This window comes from Akanthomyces muscarius, chromosome 4 (genome assembly GCF_028009165.1).
Source record: "Akanthomyces muscarius strain Ve6 chromosome 4, whole genome shotgun sequence".
NCBI lineage: Eukaryota > Fungi > Ascomycota > Sordariomycetes > Hypocreales > Cordycipitaceae > Akanthomyces > Akanthomyces muscarius.
The window spans coordinates 2,306,855-2,320,342 of NC_079244.1; the positions used below are offsets into that span (position 1 = coordinate 2,306,855).

At 54.1% G+C, this 13,488-nt stretch overlaps 6 protein-coding genes across 6 annotated transcripts; 5 read left to right on the forward strand and 1 right to left on the reverse strand.

The window, feature by feature from the left end:
• Positions 1 to 311: 311 nt before the first annotated feature.
• On the forward strand, positions 312 to 2,755 carry LMH87_011432 (uncharacterized protein; the record flags this gene model as incomplete). The annotated part of the gene is made up of 7 exons (XM_056200574.1): positions 312 to 871; positions 930 to 1,068; positions 1,126 to 1,208; positions 1,261 to 2,230; positions 2,289 to 2,444; positions 2,499 to 2,568; positions 2,622 to 2,755. 7 exons carry the CDS (start codon positions 312 to 314, stop codon positions 2,753 to 2,755), a joined length of 2,112 nt encoding a protein of 703 aa, XP_056052409.1.
• Positions 2,756 to 3,388: 633 nt separating this feature from the next.
• LMH87_011433 (uncharacterized protein) lies at positions 3,389 to 5,677 on the forward strand (the record flags this gene model as incomplete). The annotated part of the gene is made up of 7 exons (XM_056200575.1): positions 3,389 to 3,391; positions 3,445 to 3,479; positions 3,942 to 3,946; positions 4,022 to 4,092; positions 4,189 to 4,297; positions 4,795 to 5,575; positions 5,641 to 5,677. 7 exons carry the CDS (start codon positions 3,389 to 3,391, stop codon positions 5,675 to 5,677), a joined length of 1,041 nt encoding a protein of 346 aa, XP_056052410.1.
• Positions 5,678 to 7,452: 1,775 nt separating this feature from the next.
• On the forward strand, positions 7,453 to 8,138 carry LMH87_011434 (uncharacterized protein; the record flags this gene model as incomplete). The annotated part of the gene is made up of 3 exons (XM_056200576.1): positions 7,453 to 7,657; positions 7,772 to 7,919; positions 7,985 to 8,138. 3 exons carry the CDS (start codon positions 7,453 to 7,455, stop codon positions 8,136 to 8,138), a joined length of 507 nt encoding a protein of 168 aa, XP_056052411.1.
• Positions 8,139 to 8,749: 611 nt separating this feature from the next.
• On the forward strand, positions 8,750 to 10,749 carry LMH87_011435 (uncharacterized protein; the record flags this gene model as incomplete). The annotated part of the gene is made up of 4 exons (XM_056200577.1): positions 8,750 to 8,810; positions 8,889 to 9,232; positions 9,294 to 10,099; positions 10,149 to 10,749. 4 exons carry the CDS (start codon positions 8,750 to 8,752, stop codon positions 10,747 to 10,749), a joined length of 1,812 nt encoding a protein of 603 aa, XP_056052412.1.
• A 477-nt stretch (positions 10,750 to 11,226) lies between these two features.
• Positions 11,227 to 12,359, forward strand: LMH87_011436 (uncharacterized protein; the record flags this gene model as incomplete). The annotated part of the gene is made up of 2 exons (XM_056200578.1): positions 11,227 to 11,303; positions 11,363 to 12,359. 2 exons carry the CDS (start codon positions 11,227 to 11,229, stop codon positions 12,357 to 12,359), a joined length of 1,074 nt encoding a protein of 357 aa, XP_056052413.1.
• Positions 12,360 to 12,596: 237 nt separating this feature from the next.
• LMH87_011437 (uncharacterized protein) lies at positions 12,597 to 13,415 on the reverse strand (the record flags this gene model as incomplete). The annotated part of the gene is made up of 2 exons (XM_056200579.1): positions 12,597 to 13,036; positions 13,127 to 13,415. The coding sequence occupies 2 exons, from the start codon at positions 13,413 to 13,415 to the stop codon at positions 12,597 to 12,599; spliced, it is 729 nt and encodes a 242-aa protein (XP_056052414.1).
• Between the last annotated feature and the right edge of the window lie 73 nt (positions 13,416 to 13,488).

Genomic DNA, 13,488 nt, shown 5'->3' on the forward strand with positions numbered 1-13,488 from the left:
TTGCGCTACGCACATATTGTAAGAGCATCGAATATTTATCATGTACAGCTTCTTGAGTAAGAGTCATCTCACTGATGATTAAAAAAATTGGTGGTGTTGTGAAGGTTCTGAGAAATAAATGTCAGGCCGCGATCGCGGCCAGTCACATGATCGTATAGCAATGTCGACACCACTATTCGTGCCTACATATTTAATGGGCTGCTTTGCCTATAATACCCGTGAAGAACTCTCGGCGTTGACGCAGCACGTCTCAGCACAATCCAATTTTTATACATTTTCCGCGAAGACCACCAGGTATCCGCACAGCCATAATGCACCTCGTCCGGGTTGCGACCTGTGCTCTCAACCAATGGGCACTGGACTTTGAGAACAATTTGCGCCGCATCAAACAGAGCATCCACGAGGCCAAAGCCGCCGGCGCAACCCTGCGCGTCGGTCCCGAGCTCGAGATTACGGGCTACGGCTGCCTGGATCATTTTCTCGAGAATGAAGTGTACGAGAATGCGTGGGACTCGCTCGAGTCCATCCTGACCGACGAGTCCCTGCACGGCATCGTGATCGACGTCGGCCTGCCCCTCCTCCACCGCAATTGCCGGTACAATGCGCGCGCCATTGTCCTCGACGGCAAGATTCTCTGCTTCCGTCCAAAGCTGTTCATGGCCAACGATGGCAATTTCCGCGAGATGCGCTTCTTCACGCCATGGAAGGCCCCGCGACACGTTGAGCAGTACTTTCTCCCGCCCAGGATCCAAAAGCTCCAGGGCTGCCGCCAGGTCCCGATTGGCGATGTGGTCCTCTCAACTATTGACACTTGCCTGGCTGCCGAGACTTGCGAGGAGCTCTTTACGCCCAACAGCCCGCATATTGAAATGTGAGAATAGTTGCGGTGCTTTTCTTATGGGACTGTGTGTTTGCTGACCGAAACGTAGGGGCCTCAATGGCGTTGAGATTTTCACCAACAGTAGTGGCAGCCACCATTCTCTGCGGAAACTAGACGAGCGCATTGCACTTATTTCGGAGGCTACTCGCAAAAACGGAGGTGTTTATCTTTATTCGAACCAAATCGGCGTAAGTTCTCCGGCCTTGGACGTATACGTGGTGCTGTGAGCTGACTCTCGATTATAGTGCGACGGGGATAGACTATACTATGATGGCTGCGCCATGATTTTTGTCAATGGCGAGCTCGTTGGCCAATCTTCCCAATTCTCGTAAGCCATGTACGTCGCTGTGATTGAGGACAAATTGACTAATTGTTTGCAGTTTGAACGAAGTCGAAGTTATCGTGGCCACAGTAGACCTGGAGGAAGTCAGAGCTGCGCGATTTGCTCCTTCGCGCGGGCAACAAGCGGTGCAATCCCATGAATACCAACGTATCGAGGTTGACTTTTCGTTGACAGAGGGCGAAGGCAACCTCCTCGACACCCCAACCCCTGCCCGCCCACCACGCTATCATCTTCCCGAGGAGGAAATCGCCCTTGGCCCGGCCTGCTGGCTATGGGACTACCTTCGCAGATCCGGAGCGTCAGGTTTCCAACTTGCACTCAGCGGTGGCATCGACAGCTGCGCGACGGCGACGATTGTCTACTCCATGTGTCGATTGGCGATTGCCGCCGCAAAAGAGGGCAACAAGCAGGTGATTGCTGATATGAAGCGCATTGCCAAGTACACAACGGAGTTTCCAGAGACCCCGGAAGCGCTCTGCAACCAGCTTCTGCACACTGTGTACCTGGGCATGGAAAACCAGAGCAGCAAAGAAACTCGCCAAAGAGCCAAAGACTTGGCTGCGCGCACTGGAGCATACCACCTGGATACAAACATCGATGGCATGTTTCATGCTGCCAAGGATGTCCTGACCCAGGCGACTGAGTTTACGCCGAAGTTTAAAGTCCACGGAGGTTCAAACACACAGAACCTGGCCCTGCAGAACATCCAGGCAAGATCACGCATGGTACTGACCTACCTCTTTGCGCAACAACTCTGTGAGGTCAGAGAGCGACCCGGTGGCGGTGGCTTGCTGGTCCTTGGTAGCTCCAATGTTGACGAATGCCTGCGTGGATATCTCACAAAATACGATTGCTCCTCTGCCGATCTCAACCCTATCGGATCCATTAGCAAAGTCGACCTTGTGAGATTCATTACCTGGGCAGTCAAAAATTTTGACATGCCTGTTCTCGAGGACTTCATCACTGCGATTCCTACCGCTGAGCTCGAGCCAATTACTGCCGACTATGTGAGTTGAACTGACCTTTGGCTCAGGCTCTTGCAACAAGACTAACATTGCGATACAGGTTCAATCCGACGAAGCTGATATGGGCTTCACCTATAAAGAGCTGTCTAGATTTGGTCTGCTGCGAAAAGTCCACAAGCTCGGTCCGTACGGTTGCTTCCTGCGCTTACTTGGCGAATGGAAAGACGAGAAGACGCCACGCGAAGTGGCCGACAAGGTGAGCTTCTCGCTACAATCACCATTTCCCAGGTGTCTAACACGTGCAAACCAGACGAAGAGATTTTTCCACTTCTATGCCATCAATAGACATAAGCAGACCGTGGCGACGCCCGCGTACCACTGTAAGTTGCTTCTTTTCCACCCCTCCCGTCAAATTTTGACTGACACGAAGAAGCCGAGTCATACAGCCCCGATGATCACCGGTTCGATCTCCGTCCTTTTGTGTACCCACCGTCTTTCGAGAGCTGGTCATACAAGAAGATTGATGCGCGAGTGGAAGCGTTGGAAGCAAGGGCTAAGCAGACATAGCATGCAGTCGTACCCAAAAGCGATAAATGCCACCTTTTTCAAGCCTCAACTTTTATAGGCAATCTTCAAGTAGTTGAGTCGGCATCATGTGATTGCTCGCCGAGTACAACATAGCTCCCGATGTGTCACGATATATTTAGCACGCCATCCGGTGGTCTCTCGACAAGACATCTGGTACCACACCTTGTTGCACAAAATGTCTTTGCCTCTGCATATTTCTTTTCTTTTGTCATGCGTGACCCTCGATCAGCAAGAAGAGACATCGATGGACTTTTCAAAGACTCAATGTCGTGGAAAATATCGATAGTTCCCGGAGCTACTGCAACCGACTGGAAGAGGAAGCTGCTCACGATGGCACTTGACACGCCTGTGGCACTATCGACGCAGTATAAAGCGACGAACAGCGCCCTTGAAACGCAACGAATTAGAGAAAAACTGTAGTTAGCAAGTAAAAAGCTCACAGCTGCTTGCAAAAATCCAACAGAAAAAAATCACCATGGCCGCTCAAAATGCATCCTGCGTCCCCGCTGTCGACGCCGCGAACATTGTGGCTTGCAAAAAGTGCAAAGCCATGATCTCGGCGGCGCAAGACTCCTGCCCGCTCTGCGGCACGAACAATCCTCACACGGATTGATGGTAAGTCGCGCTCTTGTATCAATTACCTTTACGTCTACTGACCTTTTTCTAAGAAGCATCGTGTTCTGCTTTTGTTATCTGCAAAGTTGTGCGTCAGTTCATAGGATTGCGCAGATGGTAGCCGAAGCGAGCATAAAATAAACATTCGTGGGCGGCAGCGCTTCTAGTTACTGTACTCTTTTCGTCGAGACATTAGGCCATGCGGTGATACCGCCAGGTATCCATCTAGAACATGTAATTGATGGAGATGAGCGGTTGAATCCGGTCGCTAATTAACCCGTGTTCACCAAGTACTGCTTTTCTGCGACAAAAACAGATTTTAGCGATGTAGAGAATAAACAGTTTTATGATAAAGACTTTTCACGAAGAAGTAAGGCTTGAGGTCTGTTTCTGCCTCGGTAGTCTTTACTTGCCCAAACTAACAACTGGTGTAGGGTACTAGCCGACACTTCGCCAAACCGAGACTCGCATTGTAAACGAGATGAATAGCAAAGGAGTGACATTTTGAGCACCTTTCACTGCAACACCAATCACTATTATAGAAACAAAGTCATGGTATGTATCAGTTGGGAAGTAGGCTTATACTTCCCTGTTTTGAAGAAGGGACTTGCAATATCTGACTCCTCCTAGGCAGCCGCCATAAGGCGGTGGAGGCGCCGCCCTGCTGGTCACAGCTGGTCACAACAACGACGGTAGATGACGTATTATGCTTTATTTACCAGCATTATGATTGCTCGCATAAGGCTGAGAAGGCACATATTGTGGATCTTACTGACTTACGTGGCGGATATATATAGTTAGTGGCGTTGTCTGCTGCAAACACGGCGTGGCATACGCGCGTCGTCCCAAAACATCCTTGTCCACTGGGCGGATCACGGATGGTAGCACTCTGGAGGTTTCTACAGTGTATTCTTTTTGTTTTGTTTTGTTTCTTTGAAGTACTGTCCCCCACTGTATATTCGGCGCATTAAAATGCCGCCTGACTTGTTCTCCTACTGGGGGGCGTAGAGCTAAATGATGGTGCCGTGGCGACTGAGTAGCGTTGAAGCAGATGACACCACTCTAAACCCCATGTAGAGAGTTTTGTTTTTTCGTTGAGGGTCATACTGTTAGTAAACAAAAACGCATTCAGAAGAGAACAACTTCACCTCTGCGAGCTAAAAATAGTGCTAATAAAACGTGGTACGCGTACGTCGTCGGACGTGTGGTTGGCTAATGCAAGTTAAATTTCAGGCTGTAGGTGAAAAGGTGAGTTTATATACCTGAATTCTATCCGTCGCTTAGATTTAGAGAGTAAGAAAGATAATACATAATGATTCCCTCGATTTCCGTGCTTTCATGGCGCACGTTCAGCTTCGCGCGTCAGACTGTCGTTGTTCGGGCCGCGATATTTGTCGTCTTAGTTATCAGCCTATTCTACGGTTGGTTCCAGGCTTTGCCTCGCGAGACCAGAGTCCTGATGCTCAGCGAGTCAGTAACAGCTTCTTGCAAGCCCAACGAAACTCTCTATACCGACGAGGCGTCTTGCGCCACCAGGCACGACAGGGCCCCCATTCCCAACATTGCCCACTTTGTTTATATTCTGTCCGATCCGGACAATGGCACGTTTCCCTTCAAATTCAGCCATTTTCTATCGGTATATGGCGCCTGGCGCCGCTGGCAACCGGATGTACTATACCTACACACCAACGTCGCGGCCAGCAGCAGTGCCGTTCTGCAAGCACGCGCCGGTGAGCAAGGCAAATGGGCGCAGCGCCTTTTCAACATGCCCGGCCTCGTTATAAACACGATTTCTGCGCCGACGCATACAAACCGCGGACAAGAGCTCAAGCACATGGAACATCGGTCTGACTTTGTGCGCGTGAAAGTGGTGCACGACTTTGGTGGCGTCTACATGGACATGGACGTCCACGCGTTGCGCGACATGCGGCCGCTGCGTGAGGCAGGCTACAAAGCTGTGGCGGGGAGACAAGGAGGTGGGTTGCTGAACAGTGGCACATTCCTGGCGGCCAAAGGGTCCAAGGCAACCCGGATGTGGATGGAACGCATGCACGAGGTGTATGACGGCGGCTGGACGACACACAGCAACGAAGCGCTCACGACTTTGGGGGAAGACATGAAGATGTATCCTTGTGAGATGCTGATGCTAGACCAGGCTGCTTTTGCACCTATTGGTTGGAAATGGTTCGATTCAGAGAGGCTTTTTGGCGAACATTATACAGCTACCAGTCTTGACCAACTCAAGAAAGGCGCAGGGCCTGTGGAAGGCCTGCCCGATGGCAGTGACAATGCAGCCGGGCTCTTTGAATCCAAACTACCCTGGGCACATGACTGGTCCTGCACGTTTCTTCTGCATGCCTTTTCTCGCCAGAAACCAAAGCTCAGCACAAAAGACCATGACATCTCGCCACGGTATATTGCAGAGAGAAGAAGTCTCTATGCTCGCGCCGTGTACCCCATGCTGAGAGACATGTACATCAGTGGGGTCATAGACCAAAGTGATCTAGAGATTGAATCAGAATAGAAGCGGCAGTTGCGTGTTTGACATTTGGTACATTTGACCATTGTTTTAAAGAGTGAATACCGCGCTGATAGAACTGGTATAGATTGATGTCTACACGGGGCGTTGACTTCCTCCCCTGCATTTAGGCTGTGCTCAGAGCTTGCTATTTTACGGCAAAACGCTACTGGTAGAGCACACGGTAGGAGTGTATGTCAGAGCCGTGTCTGTCCTGAGGGACTTGCGGAGACTAGTTACAGGCTACGCCGAGCTTAAAATTAACATGGGGGCGGCAGCGCTTCTACTTTATTAGTGTTTTCGTCAGCACCAAAATTAGTCTGCTCATACTCGCCATCAAGACGAGCTATCGCGGTGAAGGTTACTAAGATCTATGGGTCAGTCTCGGCCCTTTTGCCGGTTTTTCTCTTGGAAGCCTTGTCTCGGATGCTGTTCAAAAGGAGAAGGAGCTCGTGTGAGCGGTCTGCCTGCCTGTCCCTGTCGCTTCACCAGCGCCGGGCTTGCGCCTACACATCGTTAGCGCTATTGCGCCGCCGCAATTGCTCGCTGTAGGAACATGATCGGCGAAGCGTTGCGACGTGGAATTAGCCTATAATCTGGTCTATGGCGCATTCTAGAGGCTGTTCCGCGGACTGCCCTCACATCGTTCGCAACTGCATGTTGTTACTGCACATGTCCGTACAGGGACGCATGTCCGCCGCATAATGCCGGGGCACTTGCCAGTCAACTTATGCAGCAGATCTTGACGGGAAACAGTGAATAATCCGGGAGGTGGTTGGCTGCGGTGCGTTGGCTGGCTGCCATTGGGCCATGGCAGGTCGTGCTTACATGCAGGGGTAGATCTTGGGCAGGTCCCCTGATGCGGTAGTGCCGGCGGACGCCGGGTTTCGGGGACTGTCTTGGTTGCTGAGAGGAGATTGGTGACGTCTTGCTTCAGAATTGAGCTAGGTTCAGCCCCGAAAGATAGAGACAGTTCCTAGACAGTCTCGGCGGGGTCGCCGTCGGCATTGAAGCATGTACTCAGTGAGTAGACAAGAGCGCCTAGGATTCGTCAGTAAGCAGTTTCTCGGCCGGCGTCCGCGGCCGCAGTGCCAGGACTCCTTGGGACACCGAGGAATGGGGGGGCGGCCAGATCATCGGTATCCAAGATGAGACAATATACGTAGTCTTGGCAGGTCGATCCGGGGCGGCGCCGCAAGCGATGTGGTAAATCATAGCACAGAACCTACATAATCAGTGAAGAGTGGAAAGCGTTAACTTTGAGCTGAAATGGTCAAATACAACCTCAGCAGACACTGACGACCTGACGATCGTCCACGTGTGGCCTAGTCAGAGGACTAGCCCGGCAAGCCAAGTGCCGTCCCGCTGATGATGAGCCCCGTCTCACAGGCAGTGACGATGAGCGTGTGGAGCATGGAACGACATAAGCAGCATCACAGGGTTATATAAGACGAAGCTGAATTCCGGCTGCTCATGGTCCTCTTTGCCAATCACCACTGTACATATCTTTCTTTGTCAAGTGTATTTTATATCAAACTTCACCATGCAGCTGATTACCATCCTGGGTCTTGCCGCCGCCGTGGCCAGCGCTAAGCCCACCGTCTACTTCATCCGCCACGGCGAGAAGCCTTCCGACGGCGACGGCCTCAGCGCCCAGGGCATGCAGCGTGCCCAGTGCCTGCGCAACGTCTTTGGCGCTAGCTCCGGCTACGACATTGGCTACATCATGGCTCAGACCCCCAAGTCCAGTACGTTCCGACTACCCTGCCTGGGGAAGCCCTGTTCTCTCTCCTGTGTTTCTCTCACCACGACAAAAAGAGTAAAAAGTAGCCATTGAAAAACTAACCTTGTTGGAATTCAAGGCGGCAAGCGTCAGCGCCCCCTGGACACTGTCAAACCTCTCGCTGCGGATCTCGGCCTCAGCGTCGACACTTCGTGCGACCGCGACGACCCCAAGTGCGTCAAGAAGGCTGTCAAGAACTATCGTGGTGACGGCAACATTCTCATATGGTAAGGAATTATACAAAAAATTAATTTGGCATCTGGAGAGGAAATATGGGCTAACACTGTGACAGCTGGGAGCACAAGGCTCTCCGTGACCTCGCCGAGGAGCTTGGCGCCGACAACGTCGACGACTACCCCAGCGACCACTTCGACTTGATCTGGGTCGACCAGTCCCCCTACAGCAAGATTAACGACATCCAGACCGAGAACTGCCCTGGCATCTGAGTATAAATAGAGTGCACATATAAATAAAAGTTGTACTTGTTGCTAGTTAAGCATTTGAATTGTCTCGGTCAAGTCATCTCCGCAACCAACCGAACATGCGACGGCACCACCGGGCTTATGACGGATACTCCCGTGCTACTCGCACACGAAAATTCTACATAGATTGTGAACATATTTCTTGCAGAATAATTCCCTTTACAGCGGATGGAAACAACAATGCGATGGACCAGAGAAGAGTTTCCGAGCCTTGGAGCATTGTGCAATGGCACGCAATTGAGAGCCTGCATGCCCTGTACAGGCGCTGTCACCAGTTTAGCCTCGCTTTTCCTCTTAGCCGGAATAATTTCCGCTTTTGGTAGCGGCCGGTTTTTTTTTAGCGGCGATCGACACCTTTTGGCCAGAAATAAGGTGCCTGTTAGTCGAACGCCCCCATACTCACAAAGCTTGGCTTCTCACGTGGACGGCGACATTTCATATACAAGGCAAGGAGGGGCAAAGGCATGGTTTATCAATTATTTTGAGACAAGCATGTATCTATCTACAGGAGCCGACATTTCATTCTGCTCTATCTATTCAGCTACCTCTTGCCACGTTTTCGACGGTGCCTTACCATGGGTCTTTATAAGCAGCACCCCGCAGGCTTGGATGAGGTCGACGTGATTGTCGCAGGCGGTATGTTTGCTTTTTAGGAAAAAAGAGAAGAAAAAAGTATATCAATCATTGCTGCAAAATGCTAATTATGGACCAAAGGCGGTACTGCGGGCTGCATTGTCGCTTCGCGCCTGGCCTCTGCCGACCGCAACCTATCTGTCCTTGTCATCGAGGGCGGCATGAACAACTACCAAGATCCGACCATTGTCAACATTGGTCTCTTCTTCCCACATATAATGCCTGGCAGTAAAACGACACTGTTCTGCCCGGCCAAGCCTTCCGAGCATCTCGCCGGCCGCGCGCTGACTATTCCCTGCGGCGGCGTGCTGGGTGGTGGATCGTCCATCAACATGGCCATGTACAGCCGCGCGCACCGCTCCGATTTTGACGCATGGAACATGCCAGGTTGGTCAGCAGACGAGATGCTTCCGTATCTGAGAAAGGTTTGCTGCTTGACAATTTCCTACATGGCCGTTTACTAGAGACCCGCTGACTCCGGAACAGCTCGAGACGTATCATGGTAAAGGCTCTGCTGACATCCATGGGCAAGACGGCCCTGTGCACATCTCTCGCGGAACGTGGAACGGTGGTGCTTCCGAGGACAACTTCATGGCCGCCACCACCAAAGCCGGATATCCCGAGATCGACGATGTGCAGTCCCTCAGTGCCATCAACGCGTTTGGCCGAGCCAACCGTTACGTTTCGACAGACGGGCGTCGTCAGGACACGGCGCACACCTACCTGCATCCCCGCTTACACGACGGAAAGCATCCCAACTTACATGTCGTTGTCGAGTCGCAGGTCAGCCGTGTTATTGTTAGAGACGGACGAGCGGTCGGCGTTGTTTTCAGGCCGAACCCCGCGTTCCATCCCACGGTTGCAGGCGAAATCACGGTGCGCGCACGGAAGCTCGTGATTGTGTCATGCGGTGCACTCGGAACCCCCGCTGTGCTTGAGCGCTCGGGGATCGGTCATCCAGAGGTCCTTGCCAAGGCTGACCTACCCGTAGTGGCAGAGAACTTGGGTGTCGGTGTTGGATACGAGGATCACCAGCTCATGGGCTCCGCTTACAAGACCAACCTCGGCCCGCGGGATACGCTGAGCGACATGATGTTTGGCCTGTTGAGCCCAGAGATGATTTTTGAAGAGTGGCCAGAGATCCTTGGGTACAACGGGCAGGACGCTACTGGCAAGCTGCGCCCGACTGATGAAGAGGCAGCTGCTCTAGGCCCCGAGTTCGAAGCGGCGTGGAATGCAGACTTCAAGAACAAGCCCGACAAGCCTGTCGTGTGCATGACACTGCTCAATACGTATGTATCCCATAGTTCATTGCCCTCTTCCTCCCCTGACACAGTCTAGCATCCCAGGCATTCCTGGCGAAGGAGTCGTCCCGGGCCAGTATCTCGGGCTAACCGCCTTTGTCCTGCACCCTTACTCGCGCGGCCACGTTCACATCACCGGTCCAAGTATCGACGATCCTCTGGACTTTGACACTGGCTTCCTCAGCGACGAAAAGGGCCTTGATGTGAAGCAGCACGTGTGGGCGTACAAGAAGCAGCGGGAGATCATGCGCCGCATGGACTGCTTCCGCGGCGAGGTGGGACCGTGGCATCCCGCCTTTGCCGCTGATTCGGCCGCTGTCGTGACAGAAACCGACGGACCCTTGCCTGCGAATATAGACAATATCGTATATTCCGAGGAAGACGACAGGGCCATTGCGGAGTTTGTGCGCCGGCGAGCCGACACGACGTGGCACTCTATGGGAACGTGCAAGATGAAGCCTCGGGAGCAAGGTGGCGCGGTGGATGTCGCGCTGAATGTTTATGGCGTGGAGGGTTTGAAGATTGCCGATCTCAGCATCGCCCCGGACAATGTAAGTGGCAATACAAACAACACGGCGTTGGCGATTGGCGAGCGAGCTGCGGACATGTTTATCTCGGAGCTTGGCCTGGCCGCGTAGGAGAAAAGTGACAGGCCCTCGATTGGAAGTTTTCCATTTTTTGTTGATAGTTAAAAAAAATTGACAGAAGAAGAAAAATATGTGAGGATGATTAAATGCTAATGCGTCTACAATGCGATCTACGCGCTAATGGTGTAAAAGGCTGCAGCGACATTCATAGGGCGCAATCTTGCCCGTCAGCCACAATCTATATTCGGGCGAATATGAACGGGCTTGTGGATATGAATCCGGGAGCATGAAACAGGGCGAAATAAAACCCCGTTGATCCTTTCATGTCGTTTGCGCCTTTTGCGGCCCAAGGGCGATTCTAGAAGACGGCTGCCGCTCCATTTGGTGGGGCGTTGAGCTGCGAGGCGCAGTCAAATAATCGTCAGTCGAACTTGCCAGCTTCAACTCTACAATTCCCAGACTCGTCTTGTTTCAAAAGCATCGTCACTCGTTTCTTTCTTGCGTCCTTTAGAGCATTCATCCGGCAAAATGGGAAGCAGCTTCAAGATTCCGTACATCGAGACGCCGTTGGTCAAGTCGGCCAACTTGTCCCGCGCTGCAGGCTGGTACGTCATGCAAACATTGCCCAATTGCCTTGAGACTTGGCACTGACCTCTCCTCCCAGCAATGTCTACCTGAAACTGGAGAATCTGCAGCCGTCTGGCTCCTTCAAGTCGCGTGGCATCGGCTACTTCATGGTCGAGCAGCTCAAGGCCCTACGCGCCGCCCCCGGCGCCTCGTCCGCCTCTGCGCACTTTTACTCGTCGTCTGGCGGCAACGCCGGCCTCGCCTGCGTGCATGCCGCTCTCACGCTCGGCTGCCAAGCCACAGTCGTCGTGCCGCTGTCGACGACGGAATTCATGATCGGCAAGCTGCGGGAGGCGGGCGCGACGGACGTGGTGCAGGTGGGCGCGTCGTGGCAAGAGGCCGACGACCACCTGACGGGGACGCTGATGCCGGCCGCGCAGGCAGCCGGGGAGTCGCCCGTGTACGTGCCGCCTTTTGACGCGCAGGGCATCTGGGACGGCAATGCGGGCATCACGCGAGAGCTACTAAAGCAGATTGGCGCCACAGTCAGTCACTACCCGGTGACGTCGGCGGCGACGGTTGGGCTGCAGGCCGCGGACACGATGCCGAACATTGACGCCATTGTGTGCAGCGTCGGCGGCGGCGGACTGTTCTCGGGCATCATGCAGGGCGTCGAGGAGTACGGCATCCAGCACCGCACGCGGGTCATTGCCGTGGAGACGGAGGGCGCCGACGCGCTGAGCCAGTCGGTGCAGAAGATGGAGCTGGTGACGCTGCCGGGCATAACGAGCCTGGCGACGAGCTTGGGTGCCAGGAGGGTCTGCAAGCAGGCGTTTGAGTATGGTCTAAGGGACAATGTGTCGACGGCGGTGCTGTCAGACGCGGATGCGATTCGCGCATGCAGGAGGTTCGCGGACGAGGAGCACTACGTGGTGGAGCTGGCGTGCGGTGTGTGCGCGGCGCTGGTGTACAAGGGGCAGCTCAAGGACCACATTCCCGGGTTCAACGAGAACTCGACGGTGGTGATTGTAGTGTGTGGCGGCAGCAACATGTCGTATGATATCATGGAAAAGTACATGGCTGAACTGCAATAAGCTGGACTGCAATAGACTAGACTCGCTGATGGACTAGACGGCCATGATTTGCTTCAAGATGGCTATGAATAGAGGCGTAACGTCATTTATTAAAAAGAAGACTGGTAAAGAGTCTCCTGGATTTGAATGTGACTACCAGTATAACTAGAGCAAGTTCCCACCAACACCAATACACCAAGAGAACGCCAAGCGAAAGAATGCAATTCGGCCGTCATCTACGACATCGGGACTGCTGGCTCACGTGGAAATGTACTTCCACAGCGAGTCCCAGACGCCCGGGTTCGCGGCCTGGGCGGCGGCGGCGTCCATGCGGAGGGCCTTGAGGACCTGCTCGTCGTGGCCCTTGCCGGCGGGGACGACGACGGCGCCGAGGTCGCGGAAGCCCATGCCGGAGAGCATGATGTAGCCGCGGGAGCCCGTCTCGAGGCAGACGCCGACGCGCTTGCGGTGGGCGAGGGCGATGCCCCAGCGGCAGAGGGCCTTGGCGTGGCCGCGGCCCTGGTGGTCCGGGTGGGTGGCGAGGACGCGCAGGTAGACGTGCGGCCCCTCGGCGGCAAAGTACCGCTGGCGGCCTTGGCGCATGGCGTCGCCGAGGGCCGTGAGCTTGGGGTGGTCCTCGGGGCCGTCGTTGGGCGTCCAGTCGTTGTCCTTGCGGGAGGTTGCGTAGCCCTCGGGATCTGGGAGCACCAGTCAGCTTCTTTGCCTGGTGCAGAGAGAGACACAAAGCCCTTGGTGTATGTGATGGAGGTGTAGATGCTTTCACTTACCAGTCTTGGCGGAGGTGGTGGCGCTGGTGTCCCAGACAGCGACGGCGACAATCTCGGGCGTGCTGCGCTCCGACTCGGCGGCAGACAGCTCGACGACCATGACGGCCGACGTCGCCTCGCCGGCGGCGATGTAGCTGCGCGTGACGGCCTCGGCGTGCTGGACAAAGACGGGATCCTTGCGCGCGCGCGCCGGCAGGTAGCTCTTCCATGGCGCCTCGCTGGAGGCGACGGCGAGCACCACGGCCGCGATGGCGGGGACGTCGGCGTCGGTGGCGGCGCGCACTTTCATGGCCTGGGGGGAGGGAAATGAGCGGTGTTGAAGAGGAAGAAGGTGAGATGTATTGGGATGTGGAAAGGGTGAG